General features: G+C 42.3%; 1 protein-coding gene across 3 annotated transcripts in view; it reads left to right on the top strand.

Moving 5' to 3' along the window:
- Positions 1-26,924, top strand: part of igsf9a (immunoglobulin superfamily, member 9a) — a 228,671-nt gene that overhangs the window by 154,090 nt on the left and 47,657 nt on the right. For all 3 annotated transcript variants that reach the window (XM_061980875.2, XM_061980874.2, XM_061980872.2), the window contains exons 12-15: positions 594-710; positions 5,549-5,699; positions 13,173-13,284; positions 21,737-21,927. In XM_061980875.2, coding sequence (XP_061836859.2) covers positions 594-710; positions 5,549-5,699; positions 13,173-13,284; positions 21,737-21,927 — 571 coding nt within the window. The remainder of the gene's footprint in view (positions 1-593; positions 711-5,548; positions 5,700-13,172; positions 13,285-21,736; positions 21,928-26,924) is intronic.

The raw sequence follows: 26,924 nt of genomic DNA, 5'->3' as shown, positions 1-26,924 counted from the left end.
TTGTAAGATGGCTGCTTAAAAGCAGGAAGCACCAACGTGCCCACACAATGCAGACAAGGTAGGTACACTAGACAAAAGTCTTGGGACACTTCAGACTAAAAGTAGACAAAAGTATTGGGACACTTAGGACTAGCACCTGCCAAATACGCGGGCCCGACCAACGCTGCTTGCAGCTTTAATTTCATTTTGAATTTCAAAAGATTTTTGTGGCTCCCGTTGTTTTCTTTAATTTGTGAAACTGGTCAAAATGGCTCTTTGACTGGTAAAGGTTGCCGACCCCTGCTCTAGTTCAACAACAACGTCCCTGTACACGTATTTTATGATTAGCCAAAATGGCGTCTGTCACAGTCAATTAAAAACTTAACAGGAACAATATTTCATTGACCTTTTCACTGCGACGCTGGTGCCCTCTGGCATTAATGGAAGTCAGCTCCGCCTCACCACAATGGGAGCACTATTAGGGAGTTAATTGTGTGGCTAATCCTCCTGTTATTAAGATAACCGTGTCCAAAGAGGCATTAATCCAGTCCTCACATCCTTTGTTACGACTCCAAGTGCCAGGATTCAGCTGTGTTGTTTTGGACGGTTCACAGGACCCCCCGTCATTCAGCATGGCTCCAGAGAAGAAGTACCAACAAAAGGTGGGGAGAACCCTGCTCATCCCGTGTCAAGGAAACAACAACGCCACAGTCAGAGTCGTCTGGACCAAGGTGAGCACTGATACAAATGACAGTACTGTAGTACTTAATGTTCCACTTGATGTAGAATCTGCCCTCTGCGCTAATTAACTTGCTATAGGGACCGGATTAAATGGACTTTGTTAGTTCCTGATTGCATAATGTACTGATTTGAGGACAGGATATTGTTAACATTTACTTTGTCTTGCGTGTTGCCTGCTAACTAGCTCAAAACATGACGCTCCACGCTAGTGTTGTAACGATACCGATATTTTGGTACCGGTACTGGTACCGGTACTACAATTATTTCGGTACTTTTCTAGTTGTCCCTTTGCACAGATAGAAAAGTACAACGTCAGCACAATTGATAATAATTATAGCAGCGGCCTTTAAGCATAAGCATACTTGCCAACCTTGAGACCTCCAATTTCGGGAGGTGGGGCGGGGGAGTACTTGACTTTCAGTGAATTCTAGCTATATTTATTTTATATATATATATATCGAGAGGAGCCAGATGAGGTGGTTCGGGCATCTGGTCAGGATGCCACCCGAACGCCTCCCTAGGGAGGTGTTTAGGACACGTCCGACCGGTAGGAGGCCGCGGGGAAGACCCAGGACACGTTGGGAAGACTATGTCTCCCGGCTGGCCTGGGAACGCCTCGGGGTCCCACAGGAAGAGCTGGACGAAGTGGCTGGGGAGAGGGAAGTCTGGGCTTCCCTGCTTAGGCTGCTGCCCCCGCGACCCGACCTCGGATAAGCGGAAGAAGATGGATGGATGGATACATATATATATGCATTTGCCTCACAATACGAAGGTCCTGAGTAGTCTTGGGTTCAATCCCGGGCTCGGGATCTTTCTGTGTGGAGTTTGCATGTCCTCCCCGTGACTGCGTGGGTTCCCTCCGGGTACTCCGGCTTCCTCCCACCTCCAAAGACATGCACCCGGGGATAAGTTGATTGGCAACACTACGATGAGGTGGCGACTTGTCCAGGGTGTACCCCGCCTTCCGCCCGATTGTAGCTGAGATAGGCTCCAGCGCCCCCCGCAACCCCAAAGGTGGCCTAGTGGTTAGAGTGTCCGCCCTGAGATCGGTAGGTTGTGAGTTCAAACCCCGGCCAAGTCATACCAAAGACTATGGGACCCATTACCTCCCTGCTTGGCACTCAGCATCAAGGGTTGGAATTGGGGGTTAAATCACCAAAATGATTCCCGGGCGCGGCCACCGCTGCTGCCCACTGCTCCCCTCACCTCCCAGGGGGTGATCAAGGGTGATGGGTCAAATGCAGAGAATAATCTCGCCACACCTAGTGTGTGTGTGACAATCATTGGTACTTTAACTTTAACTTTTAACTTTAATAAGCGGTAGAAAATGGATGGATGGATATATATATATATATATATATATATATATATATATATATATATATATATATATATATATATATATATATATATATATATATATATATATCAGTATGTGCAGTCACTAGAGGAAAGAAAAAAATTTAAAAAGAAAAAAATACATATTAAATTGTTAAATGTATCCAGTGATTATATTATAAAGTTATTTTCCATTTAACTTCACCAGTTTTAGATTATTTTTATTCAAAATCGCTGAATTTTCACATTTACCGTTCAAATACTGAGAAGAGACGGTGCGGTGAACAGCAGCCAGTCGAGGCACGTCACTCAGTGCCTCAACATGGACGGAGTCGGCTAACTGCTGGTCTGCTGTGCAGTGAGACCGTATTGCTATATGAATTATATTATATATTTCCATAGTTTAGTTAGCTGAGGTATATAATGTACAGTGTATTTTGTCAACAACTGTATGTGTGTAAAGTATTTCTTGTGCTGAGCGATCATAAAACGGCTGCAAAAGACGCACTGGCTGAGGCTCACCTCCTGCACCCCCGCCATAGAATGCACGGCAACCCCTGACGGGAGGGTTATATCAACTAAAGCCCACACTTAAACTTTCCACGTGCAAGATTTTATCTATTTAAAAAAGTTATTTCATAAGAAGCCAAAAAGTGCAAAAACAATAATGTTGGTGTTGGAGGAGTTGTGAATGACTGCAGGGCCACAACATTAGGTACACCTGCAAACTGCAGGTGTACCTAATTCACAACTCCTCCAACACGAACATTATTGTTTTTGCACTTTTTGGCTTCTTATTAAATCACTTTTGTAACCTATTTTTATGGGCTTTCCTCTTTGTGATGTTAAGTTCCTGTTATGCGCTGTTTTACAGTATATGCCTTGAGCTCTTATTTTGAAGGCGCTAAGAGCAGAATTTTGACACGTTGGAGTGGAGCGGAAGTTTTTGAAAGAAGGTAAATAAAGTGGTCCTCGTGTAAACTGGAGCCTCCGTGTTTGTTATTATGTAGTTTCATACAGTATAGGCGACATTTATAAACCCTCGGTTACACTTTTTTAAATAGATTCAATCTTGCACGTGGAAAGTTTAAGTGAGGGCTTTAGTTGATATAACACTCCCATCAGGGGGTTCATTAATCCAGCACAACAGCAGCGCATTTATAAGTAAAGGTAAGACCATAATAACGTTTTTTTGCATCACTGAACTCAGAAAGCAATGTGGTCTACATACAACACACAAAGACAAAGATATGTTTCAAAGGGCCAATTTATTTCAGGCCAGAACAAACTGACAAAACTATTTTAAATAGCTGCAACATAATGGCACTTTAACTTTAACTTAAAGTAGATAGGATCTTTGATCCAAGACACAACTTACATTTAACTAAAATGTTATTTTCTTTGTGCTCGACAAAAGAAAAGTATTGAGAATGTCTCCATGTTAAGAAACTCGACTTCTGGCTTCACCATGATGTCTTGTTAGTTGTTATGAGAGTAGCGTATGTGTGTGTGTGTGAGTGTGTGGCCCTTTAAGATATGACAGCATGTGAGGTGAGTGAAGTCAGTGAGTGAGTAGGCGAGAGAGGTGAGGGAACGGCGACAGTGAGCACGTGCAGGTGCTCTAGCTTGGTGGATGGCTGCGTCCAATAAAGTCACAAAGTTGCAACAAACCGCCGGCCTCGTCATTCACCCTCAGCTGTAAAGACCCACTTCCGGGTAAAGTGAAGGTTGTTAGCCCCGAAGTACATAGGCCCTGGAGGAATGTCTCCCCTGCGCCCCTCAACTAAGGTCTGGGAGCCCACCCCCCCCCCCCCCCGCCCCCAGCCACACAAAGCACGCCTCTTCTCTTCTTTTCCTTGTGACACAGAAGGACGACACCGCAGCGCTGCAATAAAACACACTCAGATCTTCTGTTTCTAGCCGATACTACATAAAAAATAACGTTAAATAACGCAGTAACGCATCATGTAGTAACGGTAACTGAGTTACTGAATATAAAAAATAACGTGTTAGATTACTAGTTACCGCCGAAACTAACGGCGTTACTTTGTAACGTGTTAGTCCCAACACTGTGCATGAGTGTGTGTATGTACTGTATATGTGCATGTTAGAGATGCGCGGTTTGCGGACACAACCGGGAGTCAGCGGATTATCCGCGGGTCGGGCGGTTGAAAAAAAAAAAAAAAAAGATTTTATCCGCAGGTCGGGTCGGGCGGTTGAAATAAAAAAAAAAAAAGATTTTAAATAGATTAAGGCGGGTGGCAGTTAAACCAATTCGGAAATATATATACATAGTTAAATGTTGTTACCCACATACGAAAAACGAGCAGGCACCTGCAGCATATGCCACAACAGAAGAAGAAAAAAAAAAAAGAGATGGACACTTTTACGGAGCGGAGAAGGGACGCCTCGCCGGGGTCCGGGGCCGAGGCCCCTTCCCCCGAGAGGGCCCCACCGGGAGCCGTAGCTGAGGTGATCCGCGAGAAGGGCCCGACGCACGTCCAGGGTCACCACCGCGCCCACCGCACCGACCCCCCGCCTCGTCCGCCTTCGCCGCGGCCGGCGTGACGCGCAGCAGGTAAGCAGCTTACCTGCCCGCCACCCCCGTGGCCGGGGGCTCGTAACAGGGGTCACTCCGCGCGCTCCGCCCGCGCAGCTTACCTGCCCGCCACCCCCGTTGCCGGGAGCGCGTAACAGGGGTCACTCCGCGCGCAGTGCGCTCACGAAAGGGGTGGGGCTCACCCTGGTGAGCCGAGTGGGCCACTTTTGGTAAGCAGAACTGGCGCTGCGGGATGAACCGAACGCCGGGTTAAGGCGCCCGATGCCGACGCTCATCAGACCCCAGAAAAGGTGTTGGTTGATATAGACAGCAGGACGGTGGCCATGGAAGTCGGAACCCGCTAAGGAGTGTGTAACAACCCACCTGCCGAATCAACTAGCCCTGAAAATGGATGGCGCTGGAGCGTCGGGCCCATACCCGGCCGTCGCCGGCAGCGAGAGCTAGGCCGCGACGAGTAGGATGGCCGCCGCGGTGCGCGCTGAAGCCTCGGGCGCGAGCCCGGGTGGAGCCGCCGCGGGTGCGAGGGACATCGCACCTCCACGCGCTTGGAGGTGCGCCCTGCGCGGCTCCCAGATGATTGCGCACTGGTGTGCGTCTGGGCCGTGACAGCGTGGCACGCATGTCTCTGCTGCATTGGATCAGTCTCTTTTCTTTAACAGGCAAAAGCTTTATAACCTCACTAATGCCTTGCATCGTCTATATTAGATATATAACAACGGGCGGGTGCGGGCGGGTGCAGTTTTGATTAAATGTTAGTTCGGGTGGATGCGGATGGTTGACGACTTTTGTGATGCGGTTGCGGATGAAATAATTGCCTATCCGCGCATCTCTAGTGCATGTGTATGTACAATATGTGTGTATGTTTGTACAGTGAAAGAGTTTTCCATTGTTGGCTACATTTTTTTATTATTATTTCTTTCTGACATAAAGGTTGACCTGGCTCGTCGCATATCGTATTCCATCAGACCCGATGGCTCATTGCTGCTGCGGCCCCTCGCCAAGGACCATCACGGAAAGTGGGAGTGTGGTCTTTCTAACCGCGTCGCCTCGGTAAAAGCCTACACTCAAATCTTTGTTTTGGGTAAGTGCAAACCACAAATAACAGGAACAAAAGTCGACATGGTGTTTTGTGAGCTCTGCAAAAAAGCAGCTTTTTGACCCCGAAAAACGTGTTCATTGAGGTCGGCCGGCAGTTCTGAAAGGTGTTTCTTTTCATGTGCACGGTAAATAGAACCTCTCCACATTATTGACTCCACTTCAGCATCACTCTAATACCTAAATCATACACAGAAGTCGTAAAGTAGAGTTGAATTTGGACACAAAAGGTATAGACAACTATTGGTATGGAGCGTTCTCTTCCTCTACTCGCATACAGTAGATAATATGGTTTTCTACACCAAAATTCATCTATTTATTCAACTTATTATTATTATTATTATTATTCTCCAGATTTTGGTGCGCTCTACCTTCCACATTTTTCACCCGATACAAACCATTCCAACTTCAAACTGTTCAGCCTATTCGGGAATCGCGGGCTTTCCCTTGACAAATTCCCCAAAATCCCAGATTTCCCAGAATTCCAACTTTTCCGGGACATTTTTCCCATTCAAAATGAATTGGCCATTTTTCAAACGTCCACCATTTCCACATTTTTCAACCTATTCAAACAATTCCACCTTCACCATTCTGGAAATTCAAAGTTCCTCTTTTCCGAGTTAAAAAAAATTCCAGGATTTTCCAGAATTCCTGGTTTCGCAGAGCCCAATTTCCACCCTTTTTTCTGGCGACTACTCCTCCCACATTTTTCAACACATTTCAACTTTTCCACCATCAATACATTCCTCTTAAACTAAGTTTATTCTTCTTCTTCTTCTTCTCCAGATTTCGGCGCGCTCTACCTTCCACATTTTTCATTCAATTCCAGCAAATTGGCCATTTGAAAAATGGCCAATTTGCCATTTTTCATTCAATTCCAACCGTTCCAACTTCAAACTGTTCAGCCTATTTGGGAATTGCCAAATAGGCTTTCCCTTGACAAATTCCCAAGAATTTCCAGAATTCCAGCTTTACCCAAATTCCAGCAAATTGGCCATTTTTCAAATGGCCAATTTGAATTTTTGAGGGGCAATTTTTGAGGGGCAGTATAGCTCGGTTGGTAGAGTGGCCGTGCCAGCAACTTGAGGGTTCCAGATTCGATCCCCGCTTCCGCCATTCTCGTCACTGCCGTTGTGTCCTTGGGCAAGACACTTTACCCACCTGCTCCCAGTGCCACCCACACTGGTTTAAATGTAACTTAGATATTGGGTTTCACTATGTAAAGCGCTTCGAGTCACGAGAGAAAAGCGCTATATAAATATAATTCACTTCACTTCACACTTCAAACGTCCACCATTTCCACATTTTTCAACCTATTCAAACAATTCCACCTTCACCATTCTGGAAATTCAAAGTTCCCCTTTTCAGAGTTATAAAAAATTCCAGGATTTTCCAGAATTCCTGGTTTCGCAGAGCCCAATTTCCACCCTTTTTTCTGGCGACTACTCCTCCCACATTTTTCAACACATTTCAACTTTTCCACCATCAATACATTCCTCTTAAACTAAGTTTATTCTTATTCTTATTCTTCTCCAGATTTCGGCGCGCTCTACCTTCCACATTTTTTATTCAATTCCAACCGTTCCAACTTCAAACTGTTCAGCCTATTTGGGAACTGCCAAATAGGCTTTCCCTTGACAAATTCCCAAGAATTTCCAGAATTCCAGCTTTACCCAAATTCCAGCAAATTGGCCATTTTTCAAATGGCCAATTTTTCAAATTTTTCAAATTGGCCATTTTTCAAATGGCCAATTTGAATTTTTGAGGGGCAATTTTTGAGGGGCAGTATAGCTCGGTCGGTAGAGTGGCCGTCCCAGCAACTTGAGGGTTCCAGATTCGATCCCCGCTTCCGCCATCCTCGTCACTGCCGTTGTGTCCTTGGGCAAGACACTTTACCCACCTGCTCCCAGTGCCACCCACACTGGTTTAAATGTAACTTAGATATTGGGTTTCACTATGTAAAGCGCTTCGAGTCACGAGAGAAAAGCGCTATATAAATATAATTCACTTCACTTCACACTTCAAACGTCCACCATTTCCAAATTTTTCAACCTATTCAAACAATTCCACCTTCACCATTCTGGAAATTCAAAGTTCCCCTTTTCCGAGTTAAAAAAAATTCCAGGATTTTCCAGAATTCCTGGTTTCGCAGAGCCCAATTTCCACCCTTTTTTCTGGCGACTACTCCTCCCACATTTTTCAACACATTTCAACCTTTCCACCATCAATACATTCCTCTTAAACTAAGTTTATTCTTATTCTTCTTCTTCTCCAGATTTCGGCACGCTCTACCTTCCACATTTTTCATTCAATTCCAACCGTTCCAACCTCAAACTGTTCAGCCTATTTGGGAATTGCCAAATAGGCTTTCCCTTGACAAATTCCCAAGAATTTCCAGAATTCCAGCTTTACCCAAATTCCAGCAAATTGGCCATTTTTCAAATGGCCAATTTGAATTTTTGAGGGGCAATTTTTGAGGGGCGGTATAGCTCGGTTGGTAGAGTGGCCGTGCCAGCAACTTGAGGGTTCCAGATTCGATCCCCGCTTCCGCCATCCTAGTCACTGCCGTTGTGTCCTTGGGCAAGACACTTTACCCACCTGCTCCCAGTGCCACCCACACTGGTTTAAATGTAACTTAGATATTGGGTTTCACTATGTAAAGCGCTTCAAGTCACGAGAGAAAAGCGCTATATAAATATAATTCACTTCACTTCACACTTCAAACGTCCACCATTTCCACATTTTTCAACCTATTCAAACAATTCCACCTTCACCATTCTGGAAATTCAAAGTTCCCCTTTTCCGAGTTAAAAAAAATTCCAGGATTTTCCAGAATTCCTGGTTTCGCAGAGCCCAATTTCCACCCTTTTTTCTGGCGATTACTCCTCCCACATTTTTCAACACATTTCAACCTTTCCACCATCAATACATTCCTCTTAAACAAAGTTTATTCTTATTCTTCTTCTCCAGATTTCGGCGCGCTCTACCTTCCACATTTTTCATCCAATTCCAACCGTTCCAACTTCAAACTGTTCAGCCTATTTGGGAATTGCCATATAGGCTTTCCCTTGACAAATTCCCAAGAATTTCCAGAATTCCAGCTTTACCCAAATTCCAGCAAATTGGCCATTTTTCAAATGGCCAATTTGAATTTTTGAGGGGCGGTATAGCTCGGTTGGTAGAGTGGCCGTGCCAGCAACTTGAGGGTTCCAGGTTCGATCCCCGCTTCCGCCATCCTAGTCACTGCCGTTGTTGTCCTTGGGCAAGACACTTTACCCACCTGCTCCCAGTGCCACCCACACTGGTTTAAATGTAACTTAGATATTGTGTTTCACTATGTAAAGCGCTTCGAGTCACGAGAGAAAAGCGCTATATAAATATAATTCACTTCACTTCACACTTCAAACGTCCACCATTTCCACATTTTTTCAACCTATTCAAACCATTCCACCTTCAACACATTTCACCATTGTGGAAATTCAAACTTCCCCTTTTCCAAGTTAAAAAAAATTCCAGGATTTTCCAGAATTCCTGGTTTTGCAGAGTCCAATTTCCACCCTTTTTTCTGGAGACTACTCCTCCCACATTTTTCAACGCATTTCGACCGTTCCACCATCAAAACATTCCTCTTAATCAGGACAAAAAGTTTATTCTTCTTCTTCTCCAGATTTTGGCGCTCTCTAACTTCCACATTTTTCATTCAATTCAAACCGTTCCAACTTCAAACTGTTCAGCCTATTTGGGAATCGCTGGCTTTCCCTTGACAAAGTCCCAAAATACCCAGATTTCCCAGAATTCCAGCTTTTCCGGGACATTTTTCCCATTCAAAATGAATTGGCCATTTTTCAAACGTCCACCATTTCCAAATTTTTCAACCTATTCATACCATTCCACCTTCAACATATTTCACCATTCTGGAAATTCAAACTTCCCCTTTTCCAAGTTAAAACAAATTCCAGGATTTTCCAGAATTCCTGGTTTTGCAGAGCCCAATTTCCCCAATTTATTCTGGCGACTACTCCTCCCACATTTTTCAACGCATTTCAACCGTTCCACCATCAAAACATTCCTCTAATTAAGACAAAAAACAAAGTTTCTTCTTCTTCTTCTTCTCCAGATTTTGGTGCGCTCTACCTTCCACATTTTTCACCCGACACAAACCATTCCAACTTCAAACTGTTCAGCCTTTTCGGGAATCGCGGGCTTTCCCTTGACAAATTCCCCAAAATCCCAGATTTCCCAGAATTCCAACTTTTCCGGGACATTTTTCCCATTCAAAATGAATTGGCCATTTTTCAAACGTCCACCATTTCCACATTTTTCAACCTATTCAAACAATTCCACCTTCACCATTCTGGAAATTCAAAGTTCCCCTTTTCCGAGTTAAAAACAATTCCAGGATTTTCCAGAATTCCTGGTTTCGCAGAGCCCAATTTCCACCCTTTTTTTCTGGCGACTACTCCTCCCACATTTTTCAACACATTTCAACTTTTCCACCATCAATACATTCCTCTTAAACTAAGTTTATTCTTATTCTTCTTCTTCTCCAGATTTCGGCGCGCTCTACCTTCCACGTTTTTCATTCAATTCAAACCGTTCCAACTTCCAACTGTTCAGCCTATTTGAGAATTGCCAAATAGGCTTTCCCTTGACAAATTCCCAAGAATTTCCAGAATTCCAGCTTTTCCGGGACATTTTTCCCATTCAAAATGAATTGGCCATTTTTCAAACGTCCACCATTTTCACATTTTTCAACCTATTCAAACAATTCCACCTTCACCATTCTGGAAATTCAAAGTTCCCCCTTTCCGAGTTAAAAAAAATTCCAGGATTTTCCAGAATTCCTGGTTTCGCAGAGCCCAATTTCTACCCTTTTTTCTGGCGACTACTCCTCCCACATTTTTCAACACATTTCAACTTTTCCACCATCAATACATTCCTCTTAAACTAAGTTTATTCTTATTCTTCTTCTTCTCCAGATTTCGGCGCGCTCTACCTTCCACATTTTTCATTCAATTCCAACCGTTCCAACTTCAAACTGTTCAGCCTATTTGAGAATTGCCAAATAGGCTTTCCCTTGACAAATTCCCAAGAATTTCCAGAATTCCAGCTTTACCCAAATTCCAGCAAATTGGCCATTTTTCAAATGGCCAATTTGAATTTTTGAGGGGCAGTATAGCTCGGTTGGTAGAGTGGCCGTGCCAGCAACTTGAGGGTTCGATCCCCGCTTCCGCCATCCTCGTCACTGCCGTTGTGTCCTTGGGCAAGACACTTTACCCACCTGCTCCCAGTGCCACCCACACTGGTTTAAATGTAACTTAGATATTGGCTTTCACTATGTAAAGCGCTTCGAGTCATGAGAGAAAAGCGCTATATAAATATAATTCACTTCACTTCACACTTCAAACGTCCACCATTTCCACATTTTTCAACCTATTCAAACCATTCCACCTTCAACACATTTCACCATTGTGGAAATTCAAACTTCCCCTTTTCCAAGTAAAAAAAAATTCCAGGATTTTCCAGAATTCCTGACTTCGCAGAGCCCAATTTCCACCCTTTTTTCTGGCGACTACTCCTCCCACATTTTTCAACACATTTCAACCTTTCCACCATCAATACATTCCTCTTAAACAAAGTTTATTCTTATTCTTCTTCTTCTCCAGATTTCAGCGCGCTCTACCTTCCACATTTTTCATTCAATTCAAACCGTTCCAACTTCAAACTGTTCAGCCTATTTGAGAATTGCCAAATAGGCTTTCCCTTGACAAATTCCCAAGAATTTCCAGAATTCCAGCTTTTCCGGGACATTTTTCCCATTCAAAATGAATTGGCCATTTTTCAAACGTCCACCATTTCCACATTTTTCAACCTATTCAAACAATTCCACCTTCACCATTCTGGAAATTCAAAGTTCCCCTTTTCCGAGTTAAAAAAAATTCCAGGATTTTCCAGAATTCCTGGTTTCGCAGAGCCCAATTTCCACCCTTTTTTCTGGCGACTACTCCTCCCACATTTTTCAACACATTTCAACTTTTCCACCATCAATACATTCCTCTTAAACTAAGTTTATTCTTCTTCTTCTTCTTCTCCAGATTTCGGCGCGCTCTACCTTCCACATTTTTCATTCAATTCCAGCAAATTGGCCATTTGAAAAATGGCCAATTTGCTGGAATTTGGGTAAAGCTGGAATTCTGGAAATTCTTGGGAATTTGTCAAAGGAAAGCCTATTTGGCAATTCCCAAATAGACTGAACAGTTTGAAGTTGGAACGGTTGGGGCAGTATAGCTCGGTTGGTAGAGTGGCCGTGCCAGCAACTTGAGGGTTCCAGATTCGATCCCCGCTTCCGCCTTCCTCGTCACTGCCGTTGTGTCCTTGGGCAAGACACTTTACCCACCTGCTCCCAGTGCCACCCACACTGGTTTAAATGTAACTTAGATATTGGCTTTTACTATGTAAAGCGCTTCGAGTCATGAGAGAAAAGCGCTATATAAATATAATTCACTTCACTTCACACTTCAAACGTCCACCATTTCCACATTTTTCAACCTATTCAAACCATTCCACCTTTAACACATTTCACCATTGTGGAAATTCAAACTTCCCCTTTTCCAAGTTAAAAAAAATTCCAGGATTTTCCACAATTCCTGGTTTTGCAGAGCCCAATTTCCACCCTTTTTTATGGCGACTACTCCTCCCACATTTTTCAATGCATTTCGACCGTTCCACCATCAAAACATTCCTCTTAATCAGGACGAAAAAGAACATCCGCACCGTAACACAACATAAACACAACAGAACAAATACCCAGAAACCCTTGCAGCACTAACTCTTCCGGGACGTTACAATATACACCCCCCCGCTACACCCTACACACCCCAACTCAACACCGCTCACCTCAACCTCCTCATGCTCTCTCAGGGAGAGCATGTCCCAAATTTCCAAGCTGCTGTTTTGAGGCATGTTAAAAAAAAAAAAGCACTTTGTGACTTCAATAATAAATATGGCACTTTTTTCCATAACTTGAGTTGTTTTATTTTGGAAAACCTTGTTACATTGTTTAATGCATCCAGCGGGGGCATCACAACAAAATGAGGCATAATAATGTGTTGATTCCACGACTGTATATATCGGTATCGGTAATTAAGAGTTGGACAATATCGGATATCGGCAAAAAAAGCCATTATCGGACATCTCTACTTACAATGCGTCATATTTTGCTTATGTCAGTCAGCCAGTTGGAGGGGCGTTGACATAAGCAGGTTTAATTGCAGAATTATTTCTTCTATTCTTGTTGAATTGAGCTCTTTTGGCAGCATAACCACGTTCTCTTTCCGTGAGGATGCCTGCACCTCCACTCTGCCTCCAGACGCTTAACATGGGTGCAGTTCAAGACGGCTGTTAATGCTACCGGGGCTGTTCAATTGACATGACCTCCTGTCTGTGATTCCCATTACAGGAACCAGCCCCCACGCGGCGACATCGCTGTCCGTATCTCCAGGGGTGAAGCAGGCCAATATATCCTGGGAGGCAGGCTTTGATGGCGGTTCAGCACAGACATTTTCAGTTTGGTGGGTGTTAAGCCTCCCACTTTCCGCTCAGGCTGTAACCATGGCAGCCATTGAGAGCGCCGGTGTTACTCTATTGATCTTTAGGTTGAGGAATTCATTTATCCGTTATCACTTCTCGGCAGCTACAATGAAACATGGCCCAGCTTTCTAACGCAGCGGCCATTCTTTTGCAACATTAGGAAGCGGCAACCTAATAAATTGCTTCGTGGTGAACAGCACTTTTATAATGATGGAGACATGAACAAAGCAGGTTTGCTGTGCTTTATATTCTCTTATACAAACCATGTTTCCATATGAGTTGGGAAATTGTGTTAGATGTAAATATAAACAATGATTTGCAAATCATTTTCAACCCATATTCAGTTGAATATGCTACAAAGACAACATATTTGATGTTCAAACTGATAAACATTTTTTTGTTGTTGCAAATAATCATTAACTTTAGAATTTGATGCCAGCAACACGTGACAAAGAAGTTGGGTAAGGTGGCAATAAATACCGATAAAGTTGAGGAATGCTCATCAAACACTTATTTACACAGGTGTGCAGGCTAATTGGGAACAGGTGGGTGCCATGATTGGGTATAAAAGTAGATTCCATGAAATGCTCAGTCATTCACAAACAAGGATGGGGGCGAGGGTCACCGCTTTGTCAACAAATGCGTGAGCAAATTGTTGAACAGTTTAAGAACAACCTTTCTCAACCAGCTATTGCAAGGAATTTAGGGATTTCACCATCTACGGTCCGTAATATCATCAAAGGGTTCAGAGAATCTGGAGAAATCACTGCACGTAAGCAGCTAAGCCCGTGACCTTCGATCCCTCAGGCTGTACTGCATCAACAAGCGACATCGGTGTGTAAAGGATATCACCACATGGGCTCAGGAACACTTCAGAAACCCACTGTCAGTAACTACAGTTGGTCGCTACATCTGTAAGTGCAAGTTAAAACTCTCCTATGCAAGGCAAAAACCGTTTATCAACAACACCCAGAAACGCCGTCGGCTTCGCTGGGCCTGAGCTCATCTAAGATGGACTGATGCAAAGTGGAAAAGTGTTCTGTGGTCTGACGAGTCCACATTTCAAATTGTTTTTGGAAACTGTGGACGTCGTGTCCTCCGGACCAAAGAGGAAAAGAACCATCCGGATTGTTATAGGCGCAAAGTGTAAAAGCCAGCATGTGTGATGGTATGGGGGTGTATTAGTGCCCAAGGCATGGGTAACTTACACATCTGTGAAGGCACCATTAATGCTGAAAGGTACATACAGGTTTTGGAGCAACATATTGCCATCCAAGCAACGTTACCATGGACGCCCCTGCTTATTTCAGCAAGACAATGCCAAGCCACATTCTGCACGTGTTACAACAGCGTGGCTTCATAGTAAAAGAGTGCGGGTACTAGACTGGCCTGCCTGTAGTCCAGACCTGTCTCCCATTGAAAATGTGTAGCGCATTATGAAGCCTAAAATAGCACAACGGAGACCCCCGGACTGTTGAACAACTTAAGCTGTACATCAAGCAAGAATGGGAAAGAATTCCACCTGAGAAGCTTCAAAAATGTGTCTCCTCAGTTCCCAAACGTTTACTGAGTGTTGTTAAAAGGAAAGGCCATGTAACACAGTGGTGAACATGCCCTTTCCCAACTACTTTGGCACGTGTTGCAGCCATGAAATTCTAAGTTAATTATTTGCAAAAAAAAAAAAAAGTTTATGAGTTTGAACATCAAATATGTTGTCTTTGTAGTGCATTCAATTGAATATGGGTTGAAAAGGATTTGCAAATCATTGTATTCCGTTTATATTTATATCTAACACAATTTCCCAACTGAGTAAACAACGTATTACCAATTAATTTGTTCTAGGACCACCAAAAATATTAACACAAAACCTGATCTTGTTATGGTTACACAGAGGGAGATGACGGCTCAGACACCAGGGGGATAGTGATGTTAAATATATATATATATATATATATATATATATATATATATATATATATTGCAAAAAGTCAGTGTTCAAAAACAAGAAAAAAAAATACAAAAATGTTGGGTATTTTATTTGAACTAAGCAAAATTATCTGCCAATAGAACAAGAAAATTTGGCTTGTCAAAACTTTCCAAAACAAGTAAAATTAGCTAACCTCAATGAACCCAAAAATACCTTAAAATAAGTTTATTCTCACTAATAACAAGTGCACTTTTCTTGGTAGAAAAAAAAGAGACCTTTTTGCTCAATATGTTGAAAAATATTTTTAAATTAAGTAAACGCTAGTGCCATTATCTTGACATAATGATATGCGCTCGGCATCATAATTTTTTTTTTCATGCTTGAAGTAAGAAATTATTAGTTTAAAAAAGTAGTTTTATACTTGTGAGTGTTGATGACACAGCTTTGCAACACTTGATATTCTAGTTTCAAGCATGTTTTACTCAATATAGGTCATCAAATCTCAGCAACAAGCTGTAATATCTGACTGAGATCAATTAGGACCAAAACACTTAAAACAAGTAAAACACTCTAACATAAAATTTGCTTAGTGAGAAGAATTATCTTATCAGACAGAAAATAAGCAAATATCACCCTTATTTGACATATTTCATCTTAATTACATTTCAGTTTTTGCAGTATATATATATATATATATATATATATATATATATATATATTTATAAACAAACACTACTACTAAACTAAGGAAATAGAGTGTGTGACCAAATCCAAGAGTGAGTGGTGTTAGACTATGTGTGTAGTTAGCTGTTGTGTATTACCGTGATGTTGGATGTGGACGCAGACAAATCCAAAGGGGTGCTAGTAGGCAAAAGTGGTCTGTGATCCGCGTGAGGTCCGTGGGGCAGAGAGAGGCGTCAGAGTCCGTGTCCAGAGCGAGGGTCGAGGATCGAGGAAGGCAGTCCAAAACCACGGGGGGAAACAACTGGTAAGACTCGGGACGGAAGGTACACCAGGGGTAAACTAAGTTTCTGCATGGATCCCTGGGTCCACTGGTGCTTTATACAGCTTACTCTCATCAGGTCCAGGTGCGCTGATTGCTGATCGCCCACAGCCTTGCCGGCATGTGGGGGGCGTGACGCGGCCGTGGGCGCGTTCCGAGGTGTGGCAAGCTAGAGTGCAAAGATGAGGGCAATGCGCCCTGGCCGTGACAGATCTACTAAGATCTACTAAACAGCATGTGCAGACTATAAAATTGTGTCTACCAGGGTTGTACGGTATACCGGTACTGATATAGTATCGCGGTACAGATGAGCTCAGGCCCAGCGAAGCCGGCGGCGTTTCTGGGTGTTGTTGATAAATGGCTTTCGCTTTGCATAGTAGAATTTTAACTTGCACTTACAGATGTAGCGACCAACTGTAGTTACTGACAGTGGTTTTCTGAAGTGTTCCTGAGCCCATGTGGTGATATCCTTTACACACTGATGTCGTTTTTTTGATGCAGTACCGCCTGAGGGATCCAAGGTCACGGGCATTCAATGTTACGTGCAGTGATATCTCCAGATTCTCTGAACCTTTTGATGTTATTACGGACCGTAGATGGTGAAATCCCTAAATTCCTTGCAATAGCTCGTTAAGAAATGTTATTCTTTAACAATTTGCTCACGCATTTGTTGACAAAGTAGTGACCCTCGACCCCGTCCTTGTTTGTGAATGACTGAGCATTTCATGGAAGCTGCTTTTATACCCAATCATCAATCAATCAATCAATGTTTATTTATATAGCCCTAAATCACAAGTGTCTCAAAGGGCTGCACAAGCCACAACGACATCCTCGGTACAAAGCCCACATAAGGGCAAGGAAAAACTCACCCCAGTGGGACGTCGATGTGAATGACTATGAGAAACCTTGGAGAGGACCGCATATGTGGGTAACCCCCCCCCTCTAGGGAGACCGAATGCAATGGATGTCGAGTGGGTCTAACATAATATTGTGAGAGTCCAGTCCATAGTGGATCCAGCATAACAGTAAGAGTCCAGTCCACAGTGGGGTCAGCAGGAAACCATCCCGAGCGGAGACGGGTCAGCAGCGCAGAGATGTTCCCAACCGATATACAGGCGAGCGGTCCACCCCGGGTCCCGACCCCTGACAGCCAGCACCCCATCCATGGCCACCGGATCTGTGTGTCTTCCCCTCCACAAGGGATAGGGGGGAGCAGAGGAGAAAAGAAAAGAAACGGCAGATCAACTGGTCTAAAAAAAGGGGGGCTATTCAAAGGCTAGAGTATACAAATGAGTTTTGAGATGGGACTTAAATGTTTCTACTGAGGTAGCATCTCTAACCAATCATGGCACCCACCTGTTCCCAATTAGCCCGTTCACCTGTGGGATGTTCCAAATAAGTGTTTGATGAGCCTTCCTCAACTTTCTCAGTCTTTTTTGCCACTTGTGCCAGCTTTTTTCAACCATGTTGCAGGCATCAAATTCCAAATGAGCTGATATTTGCAAAAAATAACAAAGTTTGCAGTCTATTCAATTGAATATAAGTTGAAAGGTATTTGCAAATCATTGTATTCTTTTTTTTTATTTAGCATTTACACAACGTGACAACTTCACTGGTTTTGGGGTTTGTATATCTTGTATACAAAATGATAATTCGGGCATAATACTATGGCAATGTTTTTGCTGTATAATAACTGATCAAATTGTTCGCCAAAAACCAAGGTACCAGTGTATCCAATATGATGTACTGAATAGTGTGGACTAGAATGGGAACAGGACTGTAAGCATGTTGAAAAAGGGACATCACAGGATAATATCTGAGCGACAGCATGGACATGAATCAATTCAAGCCAGACTAATATCATGTGAATATCTCAAGACATTGCATATTAATGTTTGTGTAGTTGTGGAAAGCCATCCTTGTTTCCACACTTCAAACAGGACCCTGCAATTAACCGCACGGCGTTAATAAAACATACCCTTTAATGAAAGATTACACTTCTGACCTGACTTTAATCATTTTCTTAAGTTCTTTCCGATGTGAGCAGGTGGAGACTTTTCTTCTCCTTTGGCCTCCGGTGTCAAAGAAATGTGCTCTGTATGAAAAAAAATAATATGCAGGACCTCTGCTCTGCCGGTGATAACCACAATGGCTAATTGGAGTGCTGTAGTAGGAATACATCAGTTCTGCCTTTGAAACCACATTTTGGAGTGAATGATTAATGGAAGCCACGTTTCTGTCATGTTTCATGAAAGCCGACTCCCGGAATTATCCATCCATCCATTCATCCATCTTCTTCCGCTTATCCGAGGTCGGGTCGCGGGGGCAGCAGCCTAAGCAGGGAAGCCCAGACTTCCCTCTCACCAGCCACTTCGTCCAGCTCCTCCCGGGGGATCCCGAGGCGTTCCCAGGCCAGCCGGGAGACATAGTCTTCCCAACGTGTCCTGGGTCTTCCCCGTGGCCTCTTACCGGTCGGACGTGCCCTAAACACCTCCCTAGGTGGGTGGCATCCTGACCAGATGCCCGAACCACCTCATCTGGCTCCTCTCCATGTGGAGGAGCAGCGGCTTTACTCTGATGACAGAGCTTCTCACCCTATCTCTAAGGGAGAGCCCCGCCACCCGACGGAGGAAACTCATTTGGGCCGCTTGTACCCGTGATCTTGTCCTTTCGGTCATAACCCAAAGCTCATGACCATAGGTGAGGATGGGAACGTAGATCGACCGGTACATTGAGAGCTTTGCCTTCCGGCTCAGCTCCTTCTTCACCACAACGGATCGATACAGCGTCCGCATTACTGAAGACGCCGCACCGATCCGCCTGTCGATCTCACGATCCACTCTTCCCTCACTCGTGAACAAGACTCCGAGGTATTTGAACTCTTCCCCGTGATCTCCTACCAGTCGAACGTGCCCGAAACACGTCCCTTGGGAGGAGTTCGGGTGGCATCCTGACCAGATGCCCGAACCACCTCATCTGGTTCCTCTCCATGTGGAGGAGCAGCAGCTTTAGTTTGAGCTCCTCCCGGATGACAGAGCTTCTCACCCTATCTCTAAGGGAGAGATAGGGTGAGAAGCGTAAACTCATTTCGGCCGCTTGTACCCGTGATCTTGTCCTTTCGGTCATAACCCAAAGCTCATGACCATAGGTGAGGATGGGAACGTAAATCGACCGGTAAATTGAGAGCTTTGCCTTCCGGCTCAGCTCCTTCTACACCACAACGGATCGATACAGCGTCCGCATTACTGAAGACGCCGCACCGATCCGCCTGTCGATCTCACCATCCACTCTTCCCTCACTCGTGAACAAGACTCCGAGGTATTTGAACTCTTCCCCGTGATCTCCTACCAGTCGAACGTGCCCGAAACACGTCCCTTGGGAGGCGTACGGGTGGCATCCTGACCAGATGCCCGAACCACCTCATCTGGTTCCTCTCCATGTGGAGGAGCAGCAGCTTTGGTTTGAGCTCCTCCCGGATGACAGAGCTTCTCACCCTATCTCTAAGGGAGAGATAGGGTGAGAAGCGTAAACTCATTTCGGCCGCTTGTACCCGTGATCTTGTCCTTTCGGTCATAACCCAAAGCTCATGACCATAGGTGAGGATGGGAACGTAAATCGACCGGTAAATTGAGAGCTTTGCCTTCCGGCTCAGCTCCTTCTACACCACAACGGATCGATACAGCGTCCGCATTACTGAAGACGCCGCACCAAAGACATGCACCTGGGGATAAGTTGATTGGCAACACTAAAATTGGCCCTAGTGTGTGGATGTGAGTGTGAATGTTGTCTGTCTGTCTGTGTTGGCCCTGCGATGAGGTGGCGACTTGTCCAGGGTGTACCCCGCCTTCCGCCCGATTGTAGCTGAGATAGGCTCCAGCGCCCCCCGCGACCCCAAAGGGAATAAGCGGTAGAAAATGGATGGATGGCCGCACCGATCCGCCTGTCGATCTCACAATCCACTCTTCCCTCACTCGTGAACAAGACTCCGAGGTACTTGAACTCTTCCCCGTGGCCTCCTACCGGTCGGACGTGCCCGAAACACGTCCCTTGGGAGGCATACGGGTGGCATCCTGACCAGATGCCCGAACCACCTCATCTTGCTCCTCTCCATGTGGAGGAGCAGCGGCTTTACTTTGAGCTCCTCCCCGGATGGCAGAGCTTCTCACCCTATCTCTAAGGGAGAGCCCCGCCACCCGGCGGAGGAAACTCATTTGGGCCGCTTGTACCCGTGATCTTGTCCTTTCGGTCATAACCCAAAGCTCATGACCATAGGTGAGGATGGGAACGTAGATCGACCGGTAAATTGAGAGCTTTGCCTTCCGGCTCAGCTCCTTCTTCACCACAACGGATCGATACAGCGTCCGCATTACTGAAGACGCCGCACCGATCCGCCTGTCGATCTCACAATCCACTCTTCCCTCACTCGTGAACAAGACTCCGAGGTACTTGAACTCCTCCACTTGGGGCAAGATCTCCTCCCCAACCCGGAGATGGCACTCCACCCTTTTCCGGGCGATAACCATGGACTCGGACTTGGAGGTGCTGATTCTCATCCCAGTTGCTTCACACTCGGCTGCGAACCGATCCAGTGAGAGCTGAAGATCCTGGCCAGATGAAGCCATCAGGACCACATCGTCTGCAAAAAGCAGAGACCTAATCCTGCAGCCACCAAACCGGATCCCCTCAACGCCTTGACTGCGCCTAGAAATTCTGTCCATAAAAGTTATGAACAGAATGGGTGACAAAGGGCAGCCTTGGCGGAGTCCAACCCTCACTGGAAACGTGTCCGACTTACTCCCGGCCATGCGGACCAAGCTCTGACACTGATCATACAGGGAGCGGACCGCCACAATCAGACAGTCCGATACCCCATACTCTCTGAGCACTCCCTACAGGACTTTTTCACACTCGGCTGCGAACCGATCCAGTGAGAGCTGAAGATCCTGGCCAGATGAAGCCATCAGGACCACATCATCTGCAAAAAATAGAGACCTAATCCTGCAGCCACCAAACCGGATCCCCTCAACGCCTTGACTGCGCCTAGAAATTCTGTCCATAAAAGTTATGAACAGAATCAGTGACAAAGGGCAGCCTTGGCGGAGTCCAACCCTCACTGGAAACGTGTCCGACTTACTACCGGCAATGCGGACCAAGCTCTGACACTGATCATACAGGGAGTGGACCGCCACAATCAGACAGTCCGATACCCCATACTCTCTGAGCACTCCCCACAGGACTTCGGTCGAATGCCTTCTCCAAGTCCACAAAGCACATGTAGACTGGTTGGGCAAACTCCCATGCACCCTCAAGGACCCTGCCGAGAGTATAGAGCTGGTCCACAGTTCCACGACCAGGACCAAAACCACACTGTTCCTCCTGAATCCGAGGTTGGACTATCCGGCCGGCCTAGCCTCCTCTCCAGTACACCTGAATAGACCTTACCAGGAAGGCTGAGGAGTTACCCTCCTCTCTTTTGTTTTCACATCTCTCGCTCCTTCCGCAGGGTGAAGAAGATGTCAGTGCGTAATAGCGAAGGCAAGCAGGAGTGGTTCTCCGTGCCCGTGCCCCCCCGCTCGGGCCACACCCTGCTGGTGAGCGGCCTGTCGCCCGCTACGGACTTCCAGTTCAGCGTGCTGTCCCACAACAAGATGGGCACCGGACCTTTTAGCCAAATTATCAGCGCTCGGACTTTAGGTGAGTACCCTCTTTTTGTCTTTCTGTCATAGAACTCCAAAACAGACTGAAGGAAACAAATCTCATCTTCTTTCCAATAAGAAAAAGCATAAAATATTGGTTTTGGAGAGTCTTTCTCTTCACTCTTGGAGGTCATCCAACCCGATTTATTACTTGCTACAACCTCATTGGAAGCATTACAGCACAGGTGTCAAACTCAAGGCCGGGGGCCAAATCTGGCCCTCCACGTCATTTTATATGTGTCAATAAAATACCTTATATTTTCTTTCTTTACTTTCTTATTTTATGACTAAAGGTATTAGGTTTTTTTTGTAGTTTGACAGGGAAAAAAATAGTGTCCAATATTGCAACAAATATTATATTATCTAACTTTGTTGGTCAAAATCCAAATAAATACTTAAATATCTGCTTAATTTATGATTTTGAAGCAAGTTATCCATCATATTGTACACCTAAAAAAGACCATATAATATAACATTTTTTTAATAACTTATATTTTCTTTCTTTACTCTCTTATTTTCTTACTAAAGCTATTTTTTTTTCGAATGTGACAGGGAAAAAATAGTGTCCAATATTGCAACAAATATTATATTGTCTAACTTTTTGGTCAAAATCCAAATAAATACTTAAATATCTGCTTAAGCTATTATTTCAAAGCAAGTTATCCATCAAATTGTACACCTAAAAAATACCTTATAATATCAAAAAATAAAACTAAAGGTATTTTTTTTCTAGTATGACAGGGAAAAAATAGTGTCCAATATTGCAACAAATATTATATTATCTAACTTTTTTGGTCAAAATCAAAATAAATACTTAAATATCTGCTTAATTTATGATTTTGAAGCAAGTTATCCATCAAATTGTATACCTAAAAAAAATACCTTATTATAAAAAAAATTAATAAAATCGAAAAAAATAAAATACCTTATATTTTCTTTCTTTACTTTCTTATTTTCTTACTAAAGGTATTTTTTTTCTAGTATGACAGGAAAAAAAATAGTGTCCAACATTGCAACAAATATTATATTATCTAACTTTGTTGGTCAAAATCCAAATAAATACGTAAATATCTGCTTAACGTATGATTTCAAAGCAAGTTATCCATCAAATTGTACACCTAAAAAATACCTTATATTATAAAAAAATTAATAAAATCTAAAAAAATAAAATACCTTATTTTCTTTCTTTACTTTCTTATTTTCTTACTAAAGGTATTTTTTTTTCTAGTATGACAGGAAAAAAAACAGTGTCCACTATTGCAACAAATATTATATTATCTAACTTTGTTGGTCAAAATCCAAATAAATACGTAAATATCTGCTTAACATATGATTTCAAAGCAAGTTATCCATCAAATTGTACACCTAAAAAATACCTTATATTATAAAAAAATAATAAGATAAATACAAATAAAATACCTTATATTTTCGCTCTTTACTTTCTTATTTTCTGACTAAAGGTATTAGGTTTTTTTCTAGTTTGACAGGAAAACAAAATAGTGTCAAATATTGCAACAAATATTATATTATCTAACTTTTTTGGTCAAAATCAAAATAAATACTTAAATATTTGCTTAACGTATGATTTCAAAGCAAGTTAACCATCAAATTGTACACCTAAAAAAAATACCTTATTTTATAAAAAAATAAATAAAATGTAAAAAAATAAAATACCTTATATTTTCTTTCTTTGCTTTCTTATTTTCCGATTAAATGTATTAGTTTTTTTGTAGTTTGACAGGGAAATAAACAGTGTCCAATATTGCAACAAATATTATATTATCCGAGTTTTTTGGTCAAAATCCAAATAAATACTTAAATATCTGCTTAACCTATGATTTCAAAGCAAGTTGTCCATCAAATTGTACACCTAAAAAATACATTATATTAAAAAATAAATAAATGAATAAGTTAAATAAAAATAAAATACCTTATATTTTCTTTCTTTACTTTCTTATTTTCTGACTAAAGGTATTAAGACATTTTTCTAGTTTGACAGGAAAACAAAATAGTGTCCAATATTGCAACAAATATTATATTATCTAACTTTTTTGGTCAAAATCAAAATAAATACTTAAATATTTGCTTAACGTATGATTTCAAAGCAAGTTAACCATCAAATTGTACACCTAAAAAAAATACCTTATATTATAAAAAAATAAATAAATTCTAAAAAAATAAAATACCTTATATTTTCTTTCTTTACTTTCTTATTTTCCGATTAAATGTATTAGTTTTTTTGTAGTTTGACAGGGAAATAAACAGTGTCCAATATTGCAACAAATATTATATTATCCGAATTTTTTGGTCAAAATCCAAATAAATACTTAAATATCTGCTTAACCTATGATTTCAAAGCAAGTTGTCCATCAAATTGTACACCTAAAAAATACATTATATTAAAAAAAAAAAAAAAAAAAAAAGAATAAGTTAAATAAAAATAAAATACCTTATATTTTCTTTCTTTACTTTCTTATTTTCTGACTAAAGGTATTAAGACATTTTTCTAGTTTGACAGGAAAACAAAATAGTGTCCAATATTGCAACAAATATTATATTATCTAACTTTTTTGGTCAAAATCAAAATAAATACTTAAATATTTGCTTAATGTATGATTTCAAAGCAAGTTAACCTTCAAATTGTACACCTAAAAAAAATACCTTATATTATAAAAAAATTAATAAAATCTAAAAAAATAAAATACCTTATATTTTCTTTCTTTACTTTCTTATTTTCCGATTAAATGTATTAGTTGTTTTGTAGTTTGACAGGGAAATAAACAGTGTCCAATATTGCAACAAATATTATATTATCCGAATTTTTTGGTCAAAATCCAAATAAATACTTAAATATCTGCTTAACCTATGATTTCAAAGCAAGTTGTCCATGAAATTGTACACCTAAAAATACATTATATTAAAAAAAAAAAAAGAAAGAATAAGTTAAATAAAAATAAAATACCTTATATTTTCTTTCTTTACTTTCTTATTTTCTGACTAAAGGTATTAAGACATTTTTCTAGTTTGACAGGAAAACAAAATAGTGTCCAATATTGCAACAAATATTATATTATCTAACTTTGTTGGTCAAAATCCAAATAAATACTTAAATATCTGCTTAACTTATGATTTCGAAGCAAGTTATCCATCAAATTGTACACCCAAAAAATACTTTATTATAAAAAAATAACTGAAAATAAAATACCTTATATTTTCTTTCTTTACTTTCTTATTTTCTGACTAAAGGTATTAGTTTTTTTTTCTAGTTTGTTAGGGAAAAATGAGTGTCCACTATTGCAACATATATTATATTATCTAACTTTTTTGGTCAAAATCCAAATAAATACGTAAATATCTGCTTAACGTATGATTTCAAAGCAAGTTATCCATCAAATTGTACACCTAAAAAATACCTTATATTATAAAAAAAAAAAAAGATAAATACAAATAAAATACCTTATATTTTCTCTTTACTTTCTTATTTTCTGACTAAAGGTATTAGGTTTTTTTTATAGTTTGACAGGAAAACAAAATAGTGTCCAATATTGCAACAACTATTGTATTATCTAACTTTGTTAGTCAAAATCCAAATAAATACTTAAATATCTGCTTAACTTATGATTTCGAAGCAAGTTATCCATCAAAAATTGTACACCTAAAAAATGCATTATATTATAAAAATATAACAAAAAATAAAATACCTTATATCCGTCCAACAGCCGCCTGGCTCTCACAACGACCACACGCACCATAAAGTGCATTATGTATTATATGTGGCATTGAATTGAACGCCAGCATAAGGCAACATATTCATGTTTTGTGTCACGTGAGTAATGAGTTTTCAAGTGAACTGTTCTTAGTTATTTAACGCACTGCTTCTCAATTATTTCCTGTCACGCCCCCTGGACCTGACAACAATTCTCAATCAGTACTGCACGTGTCCAGCTAGTTATTGACTCGCGCTTGCTCCAAATAGGCAAGGCACGTTTATTTAGAGAGCACAGTTTGTACGCGAGGCTATCCAAATTGCTTTATAGATGCAGACAATTACAAGAAGGCAAATACAATCATAAATAAATACAATCATCATAAATATAATTGTGAATTAAGTGAATTAAAAGCAAAGAGTGTAGATAAAATACTCTCACTGCTAAAAATACATGTTTTCAGCTTGGATTTGAACATTGCCAACATGAATGCCTGTCTCACATATTCTGCAAGACTGTTTCAGATTTTAGCTGCATCAAACTGAAACACAGCCTCACCTTGTTTCGTCCTGGTTCTTTGCGTCAGCAGGCGACCACTCCCTAAAGCTCTTAGAGCCTGAGATGGTTTATATGGTTCTAACCTGTCAAAATGTGCTTAGGCGCTACTCCAGGAGTCTCCGGTCTATCTGTCTGTCGGTCGGTCGGTCGGTCGGTCTGTCGGTCTGTCGGTCTGTCTGTCTGTCTGTCTGTCTGTCTGTCTGTCTGTCTGTCTGTCTGTCTGTCGGTCTGTCGGTCTGTCGGTCTCTCGGTCTGTCGGTCGGTCTGTCTGTCGGTCTATCGGTCTCTCGGTCGGTCTGTCGGTCGGTCTGTCGGTCTGTCGGTCGGTCTGTCGGTCTGTCGGTCGGTCTGTCGGTCGGTCAGTCTACCGGTCTGTCGTTCGGTCGTTCGGTTGGTCTGTCTATCGGTCTGTCGGTCTGTCACCGGTCTGTCGGTCTGTCTGTCGGTCTGTCTGTCTGTCTGTCGGTCTGTCGGTCGGTCTATCGGTCTGTCGGTCTGTCTGTCGGTCTGTCTGTCTGTCTGTCGGTCTGTCGGTCGGTCTATCGGTCTGTCGGTCTGTCGGTCGGTCTGTCGGTCTGTCGGTCGGTGAGTCTACCGGTCTGTCGTTCGGTTGGTCTGTCTATCGGTCTGTCACCGGTCTGTCGGTCTATCGGTCTGTCGGTCTGTCGGTCGGTCTGTCGGTCTGTCGGTCGGTGAGTCTACCGGTCTGTCGTTCGGTTGGTCTGTCTAT

This window comes from Nerophis lumbriciformis, linkage group LG20 (assembly GCF_033978685.3).
Source record: "Nerophis lumbriciformis linkage group LG20, RoL_Nlum_v2.1, whole genome shotgun sequence".
NCBI classification, from domain to species: domain Eukaryota; kingdom Metazoa; phylum Chordata; class Actinopteri; order Syngnathiformes; family Syngnathidae; genus Nerophis; species Nerophis lumbriciformis.
Note: the sequence above shows the minus strand (reverse complement) of the source record. Positions and strands in the feature narration are given on the sequence as shown.